The sequence below is a fragment of the Manacus candei genome, unplaced genomic scaffold (genome assembly GCF_025592945.1).
Source record: "Manacus candei isolate 608988 ecotype Guabito, Panama unplaced genomic scaffold, ASM2559294v1 h1tg000017l, whole genome shotgun sequence".
Lineage (NCBI taxonomy): Eukaryota > Metazoa > Chordata > Aves > Passeriformes > Pipridae > Manacus > Manacus candei.
The window spans coordinates 26,649,939-26,672,040 of NW_026138065.1; the positions used below are offsets into that span (position 1 = coordinate 26,649,939).

Consider the following 22,102-nt stretch of genomic DNA (forward strand, 5'->3'; position numbering starts at 1 on the left):
AGAGCTTGATTGAATTCCCACTCTCTTCAAAAGGTTAAAAATAGATAGAATTCATTGCTTACTGCCTCAGTGGTTCTTGGCAATGGTTAAAAACCAGAATAAAAAAAGACATTTCATTAAATAGATTTATTTTTAATTACTAACTTTTTCTCCTGAGAAAAGAATCTAAAATCAGGTTTACCTTAATTTGAAATGTATCTTAAGCCCAAATGTATTTAGATTCTTTAAATATTCAGCTTTGTGTATCTGCTTCCTGCTGGAGACCTCCACCTAGGCTCATGCAACTAGAGTTTGCCAGTGGTGGTACTAAACCACCTCCATCAGCTCTATCTCTCCCTACACAGGTGTAGAGAAGCTATTTCTTTTATTTCTGCTTGTTCAACTAATTTAGCTCCATGATGAGTTCATTTAAAACTGAAAAGTTTAGAGCTGGTTGAAAAGCCAGGAAAGTTACTTCTCATCCAGCTGAGCCACTAAAACTGGGAGTGAGCAAATGAGACTTTTCTGAAGTCTCAGAGAAGGCATTAAACCGAAGCTATCAGTCCAGCTCTCTGCAGAAAATTTCCCTTTTGTTTCGCAAATCAGCTTTTAGTGCAAAATATATTTAAATCATTCCTCTTATATAGCCAGCACATTTAGGGTAGCTTTATTTAACTAATAAAAGAATCATTCTAAAAGGCAATTTTTGTTCATTCAATTGAATACCAATTTCCATCCAAACAGACTGTGACACAAATACTGAATAATCAGCTAATAAAAAAGAAATGCACTCTTTGCCATTTTCTAATAGAAGAGAAAATGTAAAAATTAAGAATCCCAGGCATGCTGTACTGCATAATAGCATGAGCATGCGGCATCTCCCTGTTTAGCAGAAAGTGCCAGTGCTATTGTAAATGCTTCACTCAGACTTTAACAGCTATGAGCCAAAGAAAACCACCCTTTCTTACAGAAAATAAAAGCTAAAAAGGCAAAGCAAGATAATACTAGATTAGTTAGCTCAGTGTTTCCTGCTTGCTGACTTATGCCACGATCCGAGTAAGTGAGTAAGACAACTTTGATTTTCCATTACCCTACTGTGACTCTTAGGCACAAAACTGTGGAAAGACAGGCTGCTGTCCAGGGGTGCAGAGAGCTGGCATGACAGGGTGGGGGGCTGAGGGAGAGCACCAGCTTCTTTGCAGGGTGCACAAGGCCATCAGAGCCCATCCATCATCTTCCAGTGCTGTCATTCCTCTTCCTTCCACAGGCCTGACCACTAACGACCAGCTCCTGCGTCTGCTGGTCTTGCGCTACGGCGACGCCGCGGGGAGAATTGGCTTCTCTGACTTTGTGTGCTGCATGATGCGCCTCGAAACCATGACCTGTGAGTGTCAGCACCGGGGCCTGGGCACGGGCAGGGGACGTGGCAGCAGGGGAGTTTGCAAAGCCAGATGGAGGGCAGCAGCAGGAGGGAAGGGACACGACACTACACATGATAATACATGTCTAACAGCATAGTTTGGAAGTAACAGACTTGCCCAAAGTCCAGGCATGGTCCAGGAATCCCTTGGGGCAGCCTGTTTGTCAAAAGCCAGATTTGTCTCCTGCCCACAGGAGCAACCACCGGGTAGAGGGCAGTTTAGCGTTGAGAGAAAGCAGCAGCTGGGAATTCAGTGATATGCCCTCACTGACAGAGGCCAGAAGGAAGGTGGGCCCCCAGTTTCCCATCAGAGCTCATCGAGTGCCTGTGGGCTGCAGTGACACTCAGATGCCCTGTGCTTTTCCCTGCTGAGGAGCAATGACAATGTATATCCAAAGCTTCTACAGCTGTCAGTCTTTTTCTGCTGCAAGAATTTAACCTGGCCCCTGCAGGCTTGTCCTTAAAGCCCCTATGCACTAAGACTTGTTTTCCAAAAACAAGATGTGTCCTGTGCTGGTGCTCTTCCACAGAAGCTTGAGCATCATGGTCCACAGCAGAGCTTCCTCCAGGGTGGTGTGAAGCATTGCTGGTACCACTGAGAGGACACTGCCTTCAGTGATGCTCAGTGAACAGGAGTGAAGTGCCTCATCTCAAGTGGAAGGCAGTTTTCTCTTTCTGTTAAAACACAGAGAAGTCTGAATCACAGCTAGGGAGGGGCTTTTTTTTCTTTTTTAAACTAGAGATATATATTTTTCCCACCAACTTCAGTGAAGTTCTCTCAGTTTTCTGGTAAGGAGAAGGTCTGAGATCTTTCTCAGTGGATAACGAACCCGTGCTCTGTGTTGCATCCAGCTATTGTCTGGCAGTTGCAAGGAGAAATAAATAAGCCTTTGCCTAAATGTGAATGCAATTCTGTTTTACGAAAGCATAATTTTTGCTACTCTAATAATAAGTGTTTTGACTGGAAATACTGGTAGTTAAACAAAGCGAGCAATTGTGACCCTGGTGCTAGAACATCATTACAGCAATTTATCTCATCTTTGAAATGAGCAGGGTTTCAACAGTGCATGGAAATGAGTGTTCATTTTGTCCCATGTGTTTTTGCCACTGATGTTTAATGGGCCAATAGTGGTCAGCAGATCTGCTCGGATGACACTGCCTAAAATCCCATTTCAAGGGAGTACAGCAGAAGCAGCTCAGAAAGTCAGAGCATGTCCTGATTTTAATGCTTTCATTAAAAAAAAAAAAGAAGAAGAAGAAGAAGATAGCTTGTAAACACCCATTTTTTTGTTATTATACATGTCACTTGCAGTAGATGAAAGTTCTTATGCCTAAATTAATACCATGGTAATTTTTTTCATCTAAAAAGGATCCTCTTACATTATAAGTGCGAATATAAAGACAAAACATCTACATCCATGTGGAAAGGAGCCTCTAAAAGTTTCATTGCTATTTGTAATGAGAATTTTAAAATGCTCTCAACTCTTTCAGTTATCATTTTACAGAGGGTTTAACATGGAATACATTTCTCAGACTTTTCAAATCATTGTGAATAAGTCAGTTACAGGAGAGGATAAGGGTGCCAAGTGGGAATAAAAGGCAGTAAACCTTTATGATGATGTGAATGCAGCAGGGAAGACAAAATCTGTCCCATTAAATCATTACTCATCCTTTCAAGATAGCCAGAGATGAGACCCAAACCAAAAGCAGCAGCTCCTTTGCAAATTCTATTTAACTGGAGTTAATGAAGCAGTAAAGAGGCACTTACCTCTGCCCAGAGGAGGTAATTTCAGCGCTGCCATTTTTTCCTAAAAAGATTGCTGGGTGCAAGCCTAGCCCTGCAAATACAACCTTGTCAAGGGATGGAGTGCAATATGGGGATTTCCTTGTTCTATACCTTTCTTCAGAGCAGTGTAGGCTGGATGTGCTTCACCGTGTTAGCTTTCCTCTTCACTCTGGACCATATGAATAGCTCTGGTTGCTTCCTCCGGGGCAGAGGAGCAATGAGCCTTTGTACCCTGTTCCTACCCTCTCCCAGCAGCCTTGTACTTTTTTCTAAGGCTGGGCAGGTTCCAAAACATGCATGATATTACAGGTCTTTTTCATTCAGGCTGGGAAACAGGCTCCTGGAGAAACATGTCATTCAAGGATAGACAGACTTAAATTTGTTTCAACTTTTTATTACTGTTTATAACAGCACATTTCTAGGAGAAAAGTAATTTCAAAATAAATAAAAAAACCTCAAAGTTGTGTGGTTTGAGTTTATCCAAACACTTGGGTTTGAAGGTTTCTCCCAGACAAATTGCAATATAAATGTGCACATAGAATATCAATATTCGAATGGATTTAAATTTTCTGATGGCAAAGTGTTCAGTCAAAAAACTTTCAGCAATGTTAATTTCAAACTCTAGCTGAATAACAGCAGCATCTGCATTTATATTCCCTGGAAAAAGCTTGCAAGGCATACTAATGACTTCAAGAGAATCACTTTCTTTAGGGCACACTGTGATCACTCACTGCCAGGGAGGATGGAAAAGGACCAACAGAAAGTTTCCCTGTGGGAAGATGTGTTTCATTAGTTCACCATTCTACTGTCAGTCTTCAGGCAGGAAAACAATCGAAACAAATTATGAGAGGAGATGAAAGCAGCCACATTGAGCACTCCCTGTCCCTACACTTCTTCCAAATTCCAGCCCTGAAACTGGGATGCCTTCCCAGGCTGTGACCCCAGGGCCAAGGCAGAGGGGGTACCAAGCACAGAAATGAGATTTGGCCAGGCAGGACAGTGTGGGTAGAGGCACCTGAGCCAGGCAGAGCATCCCAGAACAGGGATTGCAGCTCTGCTCCTCAGCTGCCACTGCCTTATGTCTGCTTTGCATTCCTGCTTCCTCCTCATGAAATAAGATTTTCTTTGTACTGCCCTTAGATGCATTTCAAAACTTAGCAGAGGGCGGATCACGAATGTCGATGACAGCAATGGAGGTAAGAATGCTCCCTCTCCCTCTCCCCTCCTCCCCTCCTTTCCCCCCCCCTCCAGAGGGTTTTTGCCTCTGACACCAACAGTGGTGAATGTTTTGCCTGGCAGGAGGTGCATAATATGTGGAGATATTTCCCTGGGGTTCCCTGGCCCCAGTCACAAAGCCTTGCGAGGGCAAGCACAGCTCAGGGGTGGCCATCCATGGCCAAAGCCCAGAGGCTTCCTTTACTGATGCCAGCCTGTCATTGCTGGAAACATTGCTCAAAGTGACTTTGAGGAAGTGACAAAAAAAATAATAAAATCCATGCCCTCATTTCTTACCGCCCCATCTGTTAATCCTGAATTGCAAAACATCTTGGTTTTAAGAAAGAAATAGCAGACAAATGTTTGCTGCTGCTGTTTGTCTTAAAAGCACAGCCTGAAGGATAGCAAGCTGAATGGGGATACATCAAGCTTTTTATCAGTTAGTCTGAAGCAAAAATCCTGCTGTGCTCCATAGTGATATGCCTGAGTGCTGCATTTTATCAGTCTGGGGACTGTTATTTGACAACCTAGTGTTTAAAAAGATTTTTTAAAAAAACCTTTTACAATCTTGCCAGCTCCTGTTTACACTCTGTGGTTAGTGCAGTGGCTCACAGTTCATTTAATCTGTTTTGCAGCAGGGGCGGAGCACAGTTTGCAAGCAGAAGACCTGAACCTGTTTTTTAGGGTAGTCTGTAGGATAAGCAGATTCCCAGAGGTTGCTATCCTTTCCACTTGCAATCAGGCAGGTGCCGTCCTTTCCAAGCAATTGCTCCTGCTGCAGCTGCTGCAATAATTTATCATGGAAAGCAACATATGGAAAGTGTTTCTGGGTCTGAATTGTAATAAGGGGAAAAGGCAATTCCAAAACTCCTTAACTATCCTGTGCAGGACAAAAGGACCATAGTCATCGGGTCAGAGCCTGAAGGCACCAAGACACAGTCTGAAGACTCAGTGTAACCACTATCTAAATGTACCTTTTCTTGTCCTTTTTGCAGTGGCTGACTCTTGTCATGTACACCTAAAGGAATGTCAGAGCTCATGGTAAGAAATCTCAGTACTATACAAACTGAGAAGAGGGGGTGGGTGCCCTTACAGTGGACACAGGGAATGTGAGTGGGGGCCTTACAGAAAGCTCACCCTGGGATTATATTAGAGAAAGATGAGAGCTGTGGCATGAGCAGGGCTGGAGAGGGGCTGCCAAGGGATTTGGATTTAGAGCTATTTTTTCTGGGGAATTGGTGATCGCCTTATCAGTTACACAGACACCAATGGCTCAGCTAGCCACTTGCCCCTGGTTCCCACCTGAGGTAATAAATTTTCAACAGATCAGCAAGCAGAACTTCTGTTTTTTTCGTCTTCTTCTGAGAGGTACAATTACCCCTGCATATCTTACATAGCTGCAGCAAATGTAAAGTCAAGTAGAGGGTGGGTATATGAAGTTACTTAGATTTCTTAGTCAGTGTGATTCCACACTTTTAACTGAATTATGTGATTTAGTTTACCTTTGAACAACACTCCCCATCTTGTGCTTCACTTCATGTTTGGTCCCTGCATGTCAGGCCTAGAGAGGGGCTTTTTTCCTCTGAAGTTTACCTGGACTTTCCAATTTTGCTACTTAGTTTTCATGAAGGATTCTGCCTTTTCCTGCAAAACTTGCTCTGTTTATACATCCATAAACCATCTCGGCCATCGTGCCTCTACTGACCCTCTGGGATGTAACTGTTGGCAGTTGCACTGGTTAAAGTGTTAGTGCTGGTCCCAGACATTTGTCACTGAGGAGCAAAACAGGGAAGAAATTAGAGAAAATGTGCAGTGCAGAGCCAGTAGCCTCCTGCCATTGTTGACCCCAAGAATTCATGGAGCATCCTTGGGCAAAGTCACACACATTCCTTATCAAGCCGGTTCAAAAGTGGAGTGAAAAAACTCAAAACCCCCACAAAAAAAACCCCAAACCAAACCCAGGACATCTATTGAAATCCAGGAAATGCATTCAGATGAGCCTTCCGATAGACAGGAATTACAATAATAAATAATACATGAACAGCATCTCTGGTGTTTCACACCCTATTTCTGAAGGCAGTTGACACTGGATGCCAGCTTTGGTGAGAAATTGTAAGGGGAAATGTATAACTAGGGTGTAAATTACACTCCCCCAGGGAGAAAGCATGGCAGGTTCAGGCCCAAAGCAGGCATGCCTCCATGTCTTTCACCCTTGGCTCCAGGATGGCATTCTTGCCCAGCTGCTCTTCTGTCTTGGCTCCTAGTTACATCCAGTGTCCATCTGCAGCAGGAGCTGGGCTTTATCACTCAACACTGTGATGCTTTCACCCTTCTGATCTCTGTTTGCACACAGTTGTTTGTTCGAAAGTTTGCCCTCTGCATTTGGAGAGCTTTGGACAGTGCAAACCTGCATTTTGATGTGTTGATGTGTGGAAACAGAATATTCACAACACAGCACTTGCACTGCAGACTATCATTAGGTAAATATGAGGCTAGAAGGACTTCACTTTGGGAGATGAAGTTGCTTAAATTGTTACTTGCAAATTATATTCATAGTGCATTTAGTCTTCTTTTTTTTTTCCCTTTCATGAATCATTCATAAACTGATCATAACTTCTGGGAATATATAATTAATCATAATTTTCACTTACCGGTTTGGAATGAAATCCTGCCTGTAGGGTGTTTGTAAGCAGTTCACTTGAGCAATTTAGCAGACACTTGCAACCAGAGACTGGGCAGTCATGGCACACGACCCCTTGGAGGACTGAGACTGTTTAAACTAGAGCCTAATGAACTATGAGTGATGTGGAAAAACACGCTTGACGTCCGCTGAAAAAATTCCCTTGGAAAAAATATTCTCATTAGTGATTCCTAAAGACTGACCTGAAGCTGTCTGTGTTTTGAGTGAGTGTTTTTACCTCTGTTTTAGGTGGCTTCTCTGCTCCTTCGTAGAACACTGCCCAAGGCCATCCCATACAAAAGCCATCCATGGGGTTCTTGAAAAACCACTGCGAAGGACTGAAGCCATGGGCAATTTGGTTACACTGGATAGTACTCAGATGTTGGGATAAAGAGTCCTTTTCAGGCAAACTGGAGTTGCACTGGAGAGAGAAGAGGAGCTAATGAGAGTGATCTCTAGGCGAGCTGGTAGTATTTAGTGGTCTGGGCAAGCAATCTCCTCTCCTCTTCCCCTAAATAGTACGGCTGGTTCTCCTGATCAGGAGAACCTGCACAGAAGTCAGGAACAGCTCCATTAACCCAATTGCAAATAAGAACAACAACATGCCTTTTGTGTGGAAGGACTGTGTATTGTGTAGGTTACAAAAACAATTCAGACAGAGTTTTGTTTGAATTATTTCTTAATTTGCTTGTGTACCATTTCTAAATGCCAGAAAAAGATTAAAGAAATTAGTCACAACTCATAAATAACACCAGAAGATTTTTGATTTTATTTATACTTTTTATGAATAAATTATTTTTAAAAAAAGTCTTGAGCATATTTGAGTTCATCTATAGGGATTCCATTTTATTTGCTACAGCAATAAGGAGGCATATTGTTCAGTGTTTTTTCCTGACTTCCAACATCTATATCAGGACTGTCTGGGAAGAGACAAGTTTATCTGAACTGCATTTTCTTCCTCTGTCCTGATGTTTTAAAAAATATAGAGCTTCTTCAGACATAATTCACGCTCACAAATTTAACTTAAATCTGCAAAATAACTGTAACCTTTCTGTACCCACAGTGAACTTCATTTTCATACCTTTTTATCATGGTGATAACAGCAAATTTAGTGATCTATTCTAATCAACTATTGAAAAAAATAATCTTTGAAGACTCTGTGAAAATGCCAAAAAAGAAGGATGCAAATGTCAATGGATGAAAGAAATTCAGGGTTGCCATGGCAATATAATTCACACTGTGCCTCACCCAGACCCTCGGTACAAGTTTCCATCGAGGCATCTGCACGCTAACAATGTATTTACCCATTTGACAGTGAGATGTTACACACTGGAGCAATAAGTACATCACAAGGTAAAGAAGAGACTTTGTTATCATTAGGTGAATCTGCATCACTGTCTCATTTAGCGGCTTGGAGAGCTTTACTCATGCATGTTAAGCCCTGTGCGAGAGGGGCCACTGAACCCACTTTTCCACTGAAAATGAAGTGAAAGTGAGATCAGTAAAATGAGACTATTCTAATATTTTTCAGTAACTTTTAAACAAACTGATTCCTTTTTGAAAATGTGATTACACATCCCACCTGAAATCATTAATCAGTGATTAAGCTCTCTGAAATTGTTGGCAAAGAGAGAAGATGAATAAAAAATGTGGCCATGGAAAAAAAATATGCTTTGCTAAAAAAGGCATATCAGTAGATCCATTTCAGAGAAGTATGCATGTTTAGTTTAGCCTGGGAATCCAAAAAAGGTAAGTAGAAATCTTGAAGTACTTCTGGATGATGTCCACCACAGAGGTCAGGGATGCTCAAAACAGCTCAGACCTGCTGGGAATAAGCTGACACAGAAGTCACCTCTGTTAAAATTGAAAAATTCAGCTCAAGTCAACTGGTTCAAATACATTCTTGTTGTGTGAAAGTCCTATCTATAAAAATACCAAGCTATTAAGATAAATCTTAAAAATCTTAATTTGCAGACAATGTATTACTTCTTTTGTTACAATGCGTAATTGCTTTTCCGCAGAAGGCAATTCTGCTTGTCATGAGACAGAGATCCTTGTCTCATAACTTAGTCTGGCCAGAGACTGAAATGTTTCTTCTTCATTAAAAGGCTAGCACAGACACCAGACATCCCAGGTGAGAGACATCACCAATGCAGGAGTTGCCTCCCTGTGAGCAGGCACTGGGGATGATGCCCTTCCCATGCAAAGGCGCACGTGTGTGCCCGCGCACAGAGCCTCTGCAGCTGGTGCCCTGCAGACACTGCCAGCCAGAGCCCACCTTCACCTGCATCCCACCAACCTTCTCTCAGGTGTGTGTGGCCTCTGTGGTCTGTGCACACCAGTGGTCTCAGGGAGAAACACGCAGCCCCTTTTTGTTTGCGGGCTGGTGCCTGCGTGCTGATCCTGCACTGGGGCAGAGAGTAATAACTCACTGCTGTCAAGCTGAGCGTGGCTGCCTGTCTGTGGCATTGGAAGAATTGGTATTCCACTTGATTTATACCTCCAACCAAGCTAATTAAGCAACAATTCAGGAGGAATCCATCATTGTGACAGACTTGTTGATTAACCATCCCACAAGCAAAGTCAAGGGTGTTTGGTAGCCTGAAAAGAAAAAAAAAAAAAGAGGGTCAATAGGGAGAAAAACAATGATTTGGCCATAATACAGCAGTGACTGTTATTTCCAAAAGCAACAAGAAGCTTAATACATTTCAAAAACACAGGGGCCAACATTGAAAACAAAGGCAGCTCAGATCAGTGGGGTGTTAGATAAAGAGGGAAAACGTCTACATATCATCTTTGTGTGATTAAGCTGTGAAGGCCAACTTCATGGGGATGGTGCCCCTATTAAAATCTTCAGTGCCCCTTCATCTGTGTTTGCCAGCTCTGAAATGTCAGTGTGATCCCCATGAGGTTTCTGGCATTTGTGAAAGCTTTGAGATTCATCCAATTATGATAATATCATCTCTAATTTTTTTGATTAAAATCAGTTTCCAGTCCTCAGGGACACAAGTCTGAAAAGCCTTAAGAGAATCTGCTGTTAGAAATTGAAGAGCAGGACCTCAAACAAATGCTCTATTTTTAAATCTTCATGAGGCTAAAACCCTCAAGAGAGTAAGAAGCAGGCAATGTGAAGAAGGAGAAGCTGAAGCAGATGAGATTAGTGATGCTGAGCTCCCTAGCACTGAAGATGGGATATAGAGCTGATGAAATTAGGTAGGATCTAAGCCAACCATTAGCATTAGAAGGACTTTGGTGCAGAAGTGGTGACAGCTGACCCTGCAAGCATAATCTCTGGATGTAGATCTCAAAGCCCTGCTGTTAACTGCCCTTCTTCTGAGACTCAGAGGCCCATGTCTCACATCTGCCTGGCAGAGGCCATGCCCAAGTCATCTCAGGATGGACAGAGGAGGAAGCTCTTGCATGTCTTGCCTGCTTCTGAAGGTGTTTCCAGAACATGCAGCCTGGATCAAGGCTTTCCCAGATGCCCTAGAGGCCATGCTTTTGATATCCCTGTCTCAGTGAACACATCCTGCTGTTGTGGTATAGGAGTCTCCATGGCCAGTTTTGAAGTAACTGAACCTCTCTCTCCATCATTGGCTGTGCCTCAGTTTCTCACAGAGAAACTGCTGCCATTTATACAGAATAGCTTTCACACTTTTCAGGGGAAAAAAAAAGGCACATTATTCCATAACCTTCAGCTTCAATGGCTGAAGCAGGGAAGGCTGGGTTTGACCCTGGCTGTGAGCAGCCCACTGGCCAATGCACTTTATGGCACACACTAGTCATTTTTATTTTTGTTTCTTAGTGCAATGCATTTCTCAAAGCGGGGACCAATCATGCCACACCACAGCAAATGCCCTGTCCATGAGCTGCAGAGTCACAGGCATCTCTTGGCCAAGGGTGCAGCAGTGGGGGACTGGTATTCCAGTGTGCAGCCTGGAGGGGTGCCTGGGAATGCTCAGCTCTTCCTGCCACCTTCAGGGAGATGTGACTCTTTCTCAAAAGAGGTACCTGTCCTTCTCTGAGTAGGAGGCAGATGGAAATCCTGCCAAGAGTGACCTCCCTTCCATACTTAGGTAGCTCAGCAGGAGCACAGACAAAAGTTGGGATCATTTCTCTGGTGGGGATTACCAGCTGTGTTTGGCATTATCATGCTTAGCCTTAGCACTTGTCTTTAGGATCTCTTTGCTGCAGGGTTGTAGCTGAAATATTTTACTATTACCTGTCAATTCCTTACATGAAATACCTTATCCTGCAATTTCTAGCTGCACTCCTTACACCTGGTTCCACTCTGTGATAGCTGCAGCTTTTCAGCCCTGGGGAGGGGGATGCCCAGGCAGTCTGAGAGTGCATCAGCCTTTCCAGGGCAGGTTTCCCAATGCCCCCCACTAAGCTGGCCATTGCCTGTGTGCCTTCTGCCAGCTGTGCTGCCAGCTGTGCCTGGGCCGGGTGTCCCCAGCCTGCTGTGGCACTGGGGTCCATTTCTGCTGCCTGGCAGTGACATCTAGAGGCTCTCTGGCCTGAGCTCCAGTCTCTCACTGCTCACAGCACTTGTCAGGCAGAAACCTGTCACTCAGAAAGCCCCTGGGAAGTGTATTCACACCCTAAGGGCAGAGTACTGCAAGACTTAAATCCAAGTCCTTCTCTTGCCCTTCTTCCCTAAACCACCATGGGAAGGATCTTTGTTGTAGCGCCTCACAGAAATTTGGTATTGCTTCTGGGACAGCAAAGGTTTGGGGGAACCAATCCATGTCCCTTCCCAGAGAGAAAAACTGGCCCATATGAGGCCAATGCTGATTAAATAATACATACAGCTTTCCACTTGAGGAAATATTATTTCCTTGCTTTACATGCCATCCATTATATTTGCTGCCATCTAGCATCAAATGCAAAGCTGCCACAGAAACACCTCTGTATTGAGGCTAGCTGTGCAAGATGAAAGATTATTGTGCAAACAGTATCATGCATTTAAAAGCAATGCATTCAAGAAAGGGGGAGGAAATGTATCATCTCCATAAGCTGAATTATTCAGCCAGATGATGAATGCATCTCCTGAAGCATTCCCAGGGTTTGAGCTGAAATGCCTACCATGGAGAGAAGGAGGGAGTACTATTGCCTGTATGAGGGGTACTTGGTATTCAATACAATGTGTGTTCTCTAGGGTGATATCCCATAGGCATTTTGAGTCAGCAGAGCAGATTGCAAATGATCTTCTAGTCTGAAATCAGGAAAAGAGCAGCTTAGTGGAGTAGAGCTCTCTCACAATGAAAAATTTGTGGGAAGATTGAAAAGTGAAAATGTGAAAAGTGGGAGGAATGGCTCTTGCTCATCCTGTGTCTTATATCCACTGTCCTTGCCTCTTTATTTGTTTTGCTTGCCTGATACCAAGGAGCTGGACTGTAATGGTAACTCCCAGCTCCATGCAGTGCAAATGCTAGGACAAGGTGGGAGGCACAGCCATGGGGCGAACCTTCTCCATCATCCTCGGATTTCATGGTCTAAAACCCCTTTTTCTTTATCTCTGAGGGACAGAGGTAACACCTGCATCCGTGGGGCAGAAAGGTGCTTTGTTTACTAATGGTGTGTTTGATTTGCAAAACCTAAACACAGTCATTAATATACAGAACTTCTAATGTATCTAGTTGTTTAGGGTTTTTTTTCCAAACTAGCATTCCACATGATCTAGAGCTCAGAGGTGAAAGGAGATGTGGAATGAAATTGAGGTTGTCAGGTTGTCTTGATTTTACTGGATGGCAAGAAGAATGGTTAAAAGAAAATAGCAGCTGTAAGTGCCAGATTTTTCTTTTTCAGGTACTTTCTTTTTTCTCTTAGGCACTGGCATAAAAGCTTCACTTTTCATTATTTCATCAGAAGAAACCAAGGGATTTTTTTTCCTCCCATTGGAAAAAAATACAGTTTCAGGCTTTGAAGGTAATTGGTAATGGCCAGCACAATGTTTAATAAAACTTAGAAGATGAACTGGACACCTGACCTGTGGCCCCCAGATGTCATTCATTCCCACTGAGGTCCCTTGGCTGAAGCCCTCCAACCAGGCTGAAGATGTTAGGAAGCCAAAGGGAGCATCCAGGGAAAGGCCAGAGAAAATTTCATATTAAGCATTTTACCTTATGTATCATCTATTATTTGAATTCTCATTAAAGGTAGCACAGGGGAATTCTGGTCTTTGTAGCACTCGGCATTTCAAACTGCTCCTTTGGATGTTGGCTCTGGCCTGGGGAGGGGTTGACATCACTCCTCCTTCCCAAAACAGAGGCATCAGAAACTCCCGGGACTTTAATGGGGCAGGAAGACACTCTGTGGCATTGGTGGAATAAAGAAGGAGGACCAGAGAGTATGAAGTTGGACATGTATGGGCCTGTGTACAGAGAAGCAAAGGCAGCACTTTCTGTGCCACTGCAGAGGTTGCCTGGTGCAAGCACCAACCCCTCCAGCAAGCGGCTGCTCCAAAAGTGGCTGCAGAGATGCTCTGGGGAGGTTTGTGTGTCTCACTGTCCTGAAACAAAACCACGGGGGCCTGGGAAAGTCACACCAGACAAGCTAAGAGATCTTGGCATACTCCTGCATGCCAACTGGGGTCACCTTATCCATGGGAAAGTATGTTTCCTGCAGGCTCTGATGCTGCTCCTGGTGCTGACAGAGCTAACCCTATGGAGGACTTACAAACTCTGTCTCCCTCCAGGCATTAACAGACAACTTACCTGACAACTTCATGCTAACAGATGTTGGGAAACAGCATTTTTGGCTTAGCTATTGAAGCAGGTGACAGATCCAGTTCTCCTACTTAATGTTCATTTAATGTGAACAAGTCCTAGGAAAGGCAGACATCTGCAATCGCTCATCTCTGCCGCTGAGACATGAAGGCATGACACTGTGGGCACTTCTTCATAGACAGCAGGCTAGTTTTAAAGCCAAATTAAGAATATGGGATAGAAGAAGCTTTTTCTTCTTACCTTCTGTTCTTACCTTACAAACCGCATTTGTAAAAATAATTTCTGGGGTTTTTACCCTGTAGCAATTTCACTTTAAGGTCTTATTACTCACCTCCTCCCTGAGGCTGGGAGAGCGTCATGCTGTTGGACATTAGCCACATCCAAGAAACAACAGGCTGAGCAACCAGCTTTGCTTTGCTGAGCTGGAAGCACCAACTTGAGGAAGGCAAAGGCCCAAAGCTGCTTGCAAAGCTGCTGAAATGTTCAGGAAACTATGTGATATCCATGCTGAGCCATCACAGCCGTGTCCCCAGGATATGCCCTCTGTGCTGCCAGGCTGGTGGTGGATTGACACACATTCCTACTGACCTACATTAGAGGGATTCATGAGTCACACATTATAAAAAATCATTTCTCTAATGAACAGGCTGCTGTTACTGAGATGGCAATTTTGCATGAGATGCTGAGCAAAAGCCTTTGGATATTTTGATATAACTGGCATTAGATCTTTATAGAGATATTCATGGCTTTCAAGACACTTTATGGGTGAATTGATTCTGTTGAGTCAACTGAGGCCTGGAAGAGTTATTTCCTTCTTTAGTTCCACAGTTAGTCCATAAAAAAGGGGACAGAATTTCCAAAATTCCCTTTTACTTTTAACCGAAGAATTGGAAAACCTCTAGAAAGGCCTGAGGCTCAAGTGTACCCAGTGGTAGAAAGTCAGAGGTAGAAATTTATAGGTCAGGAACAGATTGTTTCTCAGTTTTTTGAGAAGATATGCTCTGATTAAAAGAAGACACCATTAATCCAGGGACGTGCCATGTCATGTATAATAAAGGAGTTCAGATGGATAGAGCACAATGTTCTCCTCCAGCACATGGATCTGAAGTGGTGAGGTCTGGATGGGAATTATGATAGCTACTGGAGTTAAGGTGGGACCCAGCCAGGGGTGGTTCAGAGGAACACACCAGCAGAAGAATTGTTTTGGTGGCACTCAGGGTCAAAGTTGTCATGATGTCCTCTTACCAGTCTGTTCAAGCACTGCTTGATGGTTGGATTTTATGAGTCCAAACAAATGTTTACCAACTACTTCCAGTGATCCGCCTGCACTCATTCTTTGGAGAAACAGGCAAGCTTGAAACAGTCTGCCTGCAAAAATAAAGGTGTTGGAATACTTCCCTGATGAAGACAGGCTGAGAGAGTTGTGGTTGTTCAGCTTGGAGAAGTCTCCAGGGAGACCTTGTAGCAACTTCCAGTACCTAAAAGGAGCTTCAAGAAACTAGAAGGACTTTTCACAAGGGCCTACAGTGACAGGACAAGGAGGAATGGCTTTAAACTAAAGGAGGGTAGATTTAAATTAGATACTAGGAGGAAATTCTTTACTGTGAGGGTGAGGAGACACTGGCACAAGTTGCCCAGAGAAATTGTGGATGCCCCATCCCTGAAAGTATTCAAGGTCAGGCTGGATGGGGCTTTGAGCAGCCTGGTCTAGTGAAAAGCATTACTGCCCATGGTAAGGGGGTTGGAACCAAATGATCCTTAAGGTCCCTTCCAACTCAACCATTCCATGATTCTATGAAAAAGCAATGAAGGCAAGCAAAGCTTTGGCAAGTAGGAATTTCCTGGGCCAAAATATTTCAACAAACATTTTTTCCCCCTTAAAATAGACAGATTGGATAAGAACATCTGAGAAACATATATATATATAGTACAGCTATAAGCCCCCTGTACTCCTGATAAGGAGACAATCCCCTGAGGCTAATCTCATCTTAATTTTTCACTTAAGGGGTGAGTTTTTTAGCTATTTAATCATTAGAGAAAAGACTTTATCTCATTTTCAGTATATTCATTCCTCTTGAATCCCTTTTTCTCCTGTTTTTTGCTCTGGGAATTTTAAACAGAGAAACGTCTGCGGAGAAGGTAGTTTAAATAGGGCGTTGTTTGCCTATCCCCAGACGGGAGCTTGCCTGTGGGGCACGACAATCTCCCGCAGTTCCAGCCGGGAGCTGCAGATGGCAGGATTGAACTGCAGACTCCTGTCTGACCAGCTCTCCCAACCAGCAAATGCCTTCAACCAAGAGACCAAAGTACAATGCATCACTTTGTAGGTGAGACTGGTGATGCCACGCCAGCTCACGGCTTGCTTTGGAGGTGTTAAGCCCCTCCTGCAGAGGAGATTCTTTTCCTCCGCAGACGCAGAGGCTCACAGCCAACGTTGGTACCGTCAGGGCTGCCCCGAGGGTGCCACACCCACCTTCTTCCACTCACAGAAGAGTAGAAAAATGTGCAGAGAAAGACACCAAAGATGATCAAAGTTTTCTGGGCAGTTTCTGGTTGAGGAATCATTAAATAGATTAGGATATCTTAGTCTAGAAAAGAGCTGCCTACAATCATAGTGGAGGGCAGGTGCATAAGACCATTCATTGTCTCTGTAATGCAAGTGCCATGAGCAGCAGATAAATCATTTGCTAGTGTGTTCAAACAAGCAGAATGAGGTACTGCTTTACATGGCCTGGAAATGGTGGGGCTCATCTTCTTGGGGTGCAGGGGCTGCCAAACCCTCACAACACTTTGAAAAGTAATGGTGCAGCTTCATAGGAGAGGAATCAGCTGGGGGTACCATGCTCAAAGGCGTCTCCTCTGGTTCATGAGGAAACTGGTCTTGGTCATTAAACCCTTCGCAAGGTGTCTGCTGTTGGAGGCAGGAGACTCTGCTAATGGCCCTTTCAGCTGGCCTGATCCAGCACTTCTGTGGCCTTGGTTTGGGGACCCAGTTTAGGGGATGCTGTGAGGTGCTCAGCTTTCGATTTCTGAAGTCCTTTTCCAAGACAACACTTAGCCAGTGACCCAGATACATTACACGAACTCTGAGGCTAGAAGATCAAAAAATGTATTTATTAAAAAATATAAATATCTCTTGACCTTTAAGTGGGTTTTGAAGGGGAGAGGGTGCGATTCCTGGGTCAGAGTTTCCAAAGGCATGGGATGGCAGCATTGCACTGTGTCTGCACTGAACTGGAGCTAGTGGGGAAAGGTAGGGTGAACCCCTGGTTTCAGGATTGTTGCACTGTAGATCATCAAAGAATCACAAATTAAAATCATAGAACGGTTTAGGTTGAAAACGACCTTTAAGGTCATTGAGTCCCATTGAGTCCTACCCCCAACACTGTGAAGCCACCACTAAACCATGTTCCTAATTGCCCACATGTAGGCAATCTACATGTCTTTAAAATACCTCCAGGGATGGTGGCTCAACTACTTCCCTGGGCACCCTGTTCCAGTGCTTGGCAACCCTTTGTGTGGAGAAATTCTTCCTAACATCCTTGTTCTGTTTCTTGTTACTTGGGAGAAGGGATCAACCCCCAGCTCACTACAAACTCCTTTCAGGTAGTTGCAGAGAGCAATAAGGTCCACTCTGAGCTTCCTTTTCTTCTCTTCAACATTTGGTAGGCAGAGCATGGGCCTGTTTCTCATCTACAGCTGGTGCACAGGCCAGCCCCTTGCTTTTTTGGGTGCTTCCTCTTCCACCCTGTGGCAGAGCAGTCTGCTCTGCTCTCTGTTATGAGCAGTGCATTTTTGGTGGAACAACGCTGCATGTTTCTGGGTCCCAGAGTGCAGCCCCAGCAGCTGAGGAGCCTGGGCTGCCGTGGGCTACCAAAGTGCAGAGCAAGGCTGGGGCAAGCAAACCCTAAATACAGCATGGCTTTCCTATCAAAAGCTTCAGTTAACAGATCTGGATCTCTGTGATGATGAGGAGGAGCAGAAGAAAAAGAGGAATCAGACCAATAACATCCAAGTTAGTGCCTTTCTCAAAACCTATTTTCCTTTTGAAGAAAGACAACTCTTTTCCCATTTTAATTAGGCTTAATTGGCAATATGGGAACAGACCTAATTTGTAGCCATTTCCTGGCAGTGTTAGATTTACTGCTGCTTAAGCAGCAGCCAGAGCTCTGCACTCTCTGGGGACAATAGCAGCAGCAGCCATTAAAGCCAATGGAGAAGGAGTAGCAGGATCTTTGTTCTACACTCTGGCTGGAAACACTGATGTCCTGGTGTTAACAACTAGATAATATGAAATGATGATCAGCAATTGCTCAGGTCCATTGGCTTCTTGGCATCAGTCAGGCAACCTTTTATGTTGTTTCTGACTGGACTTGATATTTGGCCTTGTTAGCTTGCTGGCTGATCTGGTTTGACAAGCAGGGCTTGGTGACCCTGCCTTCAGACAAATTCCCAGCATTATAAGGTTACCAGGTGTGATAGGACAAGAGGAGATAGCCTCAATTTGTGCCAGAGGAGGTTTAGGTTGAATATTAGGAACAATTTTTTCACAGACAAGGTTGCCAAGTGTTGGAACAGGCTGCCCAGGGAAGTGATGGAGTCACCATCCTGGGAAGTATTTCGAAGGTGTGTAGATGTGGTGCTTAGGGACATGGTTTAGTGGTGGTCTTGGCAGGGCTGGGTAAATGTTTGGACTGGATGATCTTAAAGGTCTTTTCCAACCTTAACAATTCCATGATTCCAGGATTGTGATATCCCTTCAAACTGGCAAGGCAGAAATATAAGTGAAGAACAGTTTTGTTTCAGCTAAAATGCATGCAGAGATGAGACCTGGTCATCATGTGCCTATAAAACCCTTCTGCTCAGCACCTGATACACCTTGAGAAGGTACTTGCTCTGAAGTGATGGGGACTCCTCTGGCCAGAGCAAAGTGGGTATCCAATCATTGGAAATTAAATGTGTCAAACTGAGCTAGGGGTGGATCTGAAGAGTTGAGAGAGGGGAAGGTGGGCCCAGCCCCTGCATCCTTTGTTGGTGTCTCCATATCACCCCAGGAGTTAATTGAGATGCAGTAAAAATTCTTTGATGTCCAGAGGTGAGAGTGACATTACAAGGGAAATGGAGCATGTGCTGATGTGAGATCATTTGCTAGATTGTTTGGAGCATTTTTTTTCTTTTTTTTTGCCTGGTCAATGAACAGGACTGTTAAGGTGGAATAAACTACTTTCTGTTAGTTAATAACTGTGGGAAATCAATAGCTGTACGTGTTTCTGATCATTTGTGCTTGGGAAGTTATGCTGGCTCCCCTTTTGTAGCTAAACTTCATTTAAAAGTCACTTGGTTACTGACAGACCAGAAAGCAGAACAAGTCTGATCTCTGCTTATGCTGCGCCCTGGCTTGCTTCTGTGGCAGGTGACAGGGGAGAAGGCATCTACCTGAATGCTGGCCTTGGCTTTCCAAGCTGGAAAAGGGTCAGCCCAGCCCAGTGCAGCATCCATGCAGGCAAGGATGCTTGGATTTTTTCCTTCAGCAGCATGCACTGGCCTTTCTCCAGATTCTTGGTAATCTCCATGTCCGGGACCTGGTTTTCCCTTACCCTAAATTTGCTCAAAGCCTGGGTGTAATCCCTTGTTGGGGTAGGAGAGCATAATTCTATTTATTGAACTACTTTTCCATAATTGCATTTGCCAATGGTTAGCACTTTAATCTGCCTTTTCCCAAATGTCACACAATCATGCTGGAATCCATTTATGGCTGCATGTGCAGGGAGGGGCCCGAGGAGGTAGCTGGGCACACGTGTGTGTTTGTGTCCATGCACATGTTTCCATGGAGGAAAGCAGAGCACTTGGTATGGCTAGTCCTGAGCAGTGACTGCCTCCAGCAGTTGCTGGGCTATGCCTTGCCTCCACCTGCCAGTGGCTCCCATCCCAAGCCATTATGTGGAGCTGCCGTGTGCCAGAGTCATCCATTCTGCTTCAAAAAAAGCTGGGCAAATGCCTGTCTACACTATTTGTTCATACCTACCTCCCAGGGTGAGGTAAACGAACAGGATAAAAGGTAAAGCAAGACCAGATGATGGCTGTTCTGTCCTGCTCCGTAACACCAGAATCTCCACTGTACTGGCAGGACACACTTGCAGAAGCTGGTTGCACCTTCAGTCAAGGGTGCAGTCATTTGGCTTCACCACTTCCAGTAGGGAAAGTCCAACTGTGGCTTGGGAATCTCTATCCCTTGCCCTGCCCACATGTCCGACCACCTTCTGCCTCTGCCCCACGTGCAGGGCGCGAGGATGCTCTGCTGTGCGAGCTGAGTGCGTGCTCCACGCTGGTGGGTATCCCATTCCCGGTTTAGCTGTGCTTCAGGCAGGGAAGTCAACCCAGGAAAGCTCCTCAGGGGTTATTTTTCCTGGGAGGTCTTTCATCTATTCCTGGAGTAACCCCAAAGATATTTTGCACAAGAGCACACAGCCCTTGACCGTGCAGTTTTCCTTGGATTGTGATGATGTTGAACAAAGATCACTGCAGTGCTCCGCTGGTCCCCCCCTCTGCGCCTCCCACAGTGACTGTTTCTTCCATCCTGAAGAGATCTGCTCCTGCTCTCCCTCTCTAGCTGCAGCCCCATCAGTCCAAGAGCAAACACACCAGAAAGCTTGATATGAACTTGCTTGCAAGAACAATATCCTGCAGGGATGGGGCTTTGGCTGCTGGTATATAATGTTTGACTTCACAGATGGGCTTTTTTGTTTGTTTATTTGTTTTCTTCTCCTTTTTTTTTTTTTTTCCAAGAAAACCAAAGGGACAAGGGAAAAGGGCTCTCAGCATAAAACTTGTTAGAAGCATTATAGTAAGCAGCCCTCCAACACTAGAGTTGAATCGTAAACTGTGTTTAGAGGGAAAAGAAAAAGCACAGAAAAAAACCCCCCATTATTTTCAGAATGAAATGTTTCTGCTTATAAATTTGTGCTTCCTTAAATCACATTTTTAAATGTATTTAGGAAACAAAGTCAGAATCAAAGCAAAGTAAGACAGATGATGTAATAAAGTTTTCAGAGTCTCTCTAGATGAGAAATTTGGACATTATCATATTCTAATTTGACAGACAAATTTTGTATGCCTGCAATTCTATGGGGACTTATCTTTTCATACTTTGCTTAACTCTTCTTGAAGGATGAGAGAGACAGTGTGCAGAGTGAGCAGCTGCCATAAGGAACTGGTGGTGACGTGCCCTGTTTTAAAGGGGTTGAGGGTGTTAGAGATTTTTCTAGCGCACAGGAATCCAAAATGTGAAATTATCACCATAATAGAGCAAAGCATGGCTGTGAGAGGCTGAAGGCTTTGAGGACCAGATGGGTGCTGGGGAAAGATCCCATAGCCTTGCTTTGTGGGGACACTTTCTGTTTGTCAGAAGGGAGCAGCTCACCCATGCAGCCTGGCTCTCCCACATCACCTGAGCCCTTTCAGCTTAAACTCCCTCCTGGCCTGCAAGCAGGAGAGCAAAAATGATGGAAAGGGTTCTCAGCAGTCCTGTTCTCAATCCACCATGGCTGTAGTGAGATGTGTTCCGTGGCTTCATGCCTACACATGCTACAGCTAAGCGTTACTCCTTTTCCTGCAAAGGAAGATGAATGATCATGGAATCATAGAATTGTTAAGGTTGGAAAAGACCTGTAAGAGCATTGATTCCAACCACTAAATACGCACCCATCCATTGCAAAAACTACTTCTCCTTCCCCTCTCATGATTTGCAATCTAAACAGTAAATAGCATTTTAAGCAGCTTTCACTCTGTGAGGAGGATCTAACAACCTTTGCCCTGAAACGTGCCAGGGTGTTTTTGAACAGCATAATGAAAATCCTCTGAAGAACAAGGCAGAGCCTTGTTACATATGGAAGAGCCGGTGTTACACATGCCCTGAGACCCAGCTAGCTTAACTTCTTTATTGATCTTCCCTGGGAGCAAAGTGCTACAGCAGAGAGGGTGAGGGAAATAGATAATAAACATGAGAGACTTTGAACACATGAAAACTGAGATGACAGTTTTAGGGAAGATATCTCAATGGAAACACAGTGCCCAACTCCCCAAGTCTTCCCAGCAGATTAGCTAACAAGCATTAGTCACCGTACACTAAACCCACTCTTTTGGCATCAAATCAGGTGGTCGAAGTGCAGCTCCTGCTTGTCCCTGCAGAAAGGGGCACATCAGGCAGCAGTTACAGTGGGAGGGAGGAGGTGCATGTGGGTGCCAGACAGGACGGTCAGGGCTGGACTGGGCAGCTCTTGAGAGTTTGGGTC

The 22,102-nt window shown here is 44.4% G+C and overlaps 1 protein-coding gene across 4 annotated transcripts in view; it reads left to right on the plus strand.

The window, feature by feature from the left end:
* CAPN13 (calpain 13) overlaps positions 1 to 8,387 on the plus strand; it is a 76,948-nt gene extending 68,561 nt beyond the window's left edge. For 2 of the 4 annotated variants that reach the window (XM_051783583.1, XM_051783584.1), the window contains exons 19-22: positions 1,247 to 1,363; positions 4,326 to 4,381; positions 5,396 to 5,441; positions 7,330 to 8,386. In XM_051783583.1, coding sequence (XP_051639543.1) covers positions 1,247 to 1,363; positions 4,326 to 4,381; positions 5,396 to 5,422 — 200 coding nt within the window. In that variant the 3' untranslated portion in view covers positions 5,423 to 5,441; positions 7,330 to 8,386. Of the gene's footprint in view, positions 1 to 1,246; positions 1,364 to 4,325; positions 4,382 to 5,395; positions 5,442 to 7,329 lie in introns of all 4 variants that reach the window. The other 2 variants (XM_051783581.1, XM_051783585.1) reach the window with 2 other exon arrangements.
* The last annotated feature ends 13,715 nt before the right edge of the window (positions 8,388 to 22,102 follow it).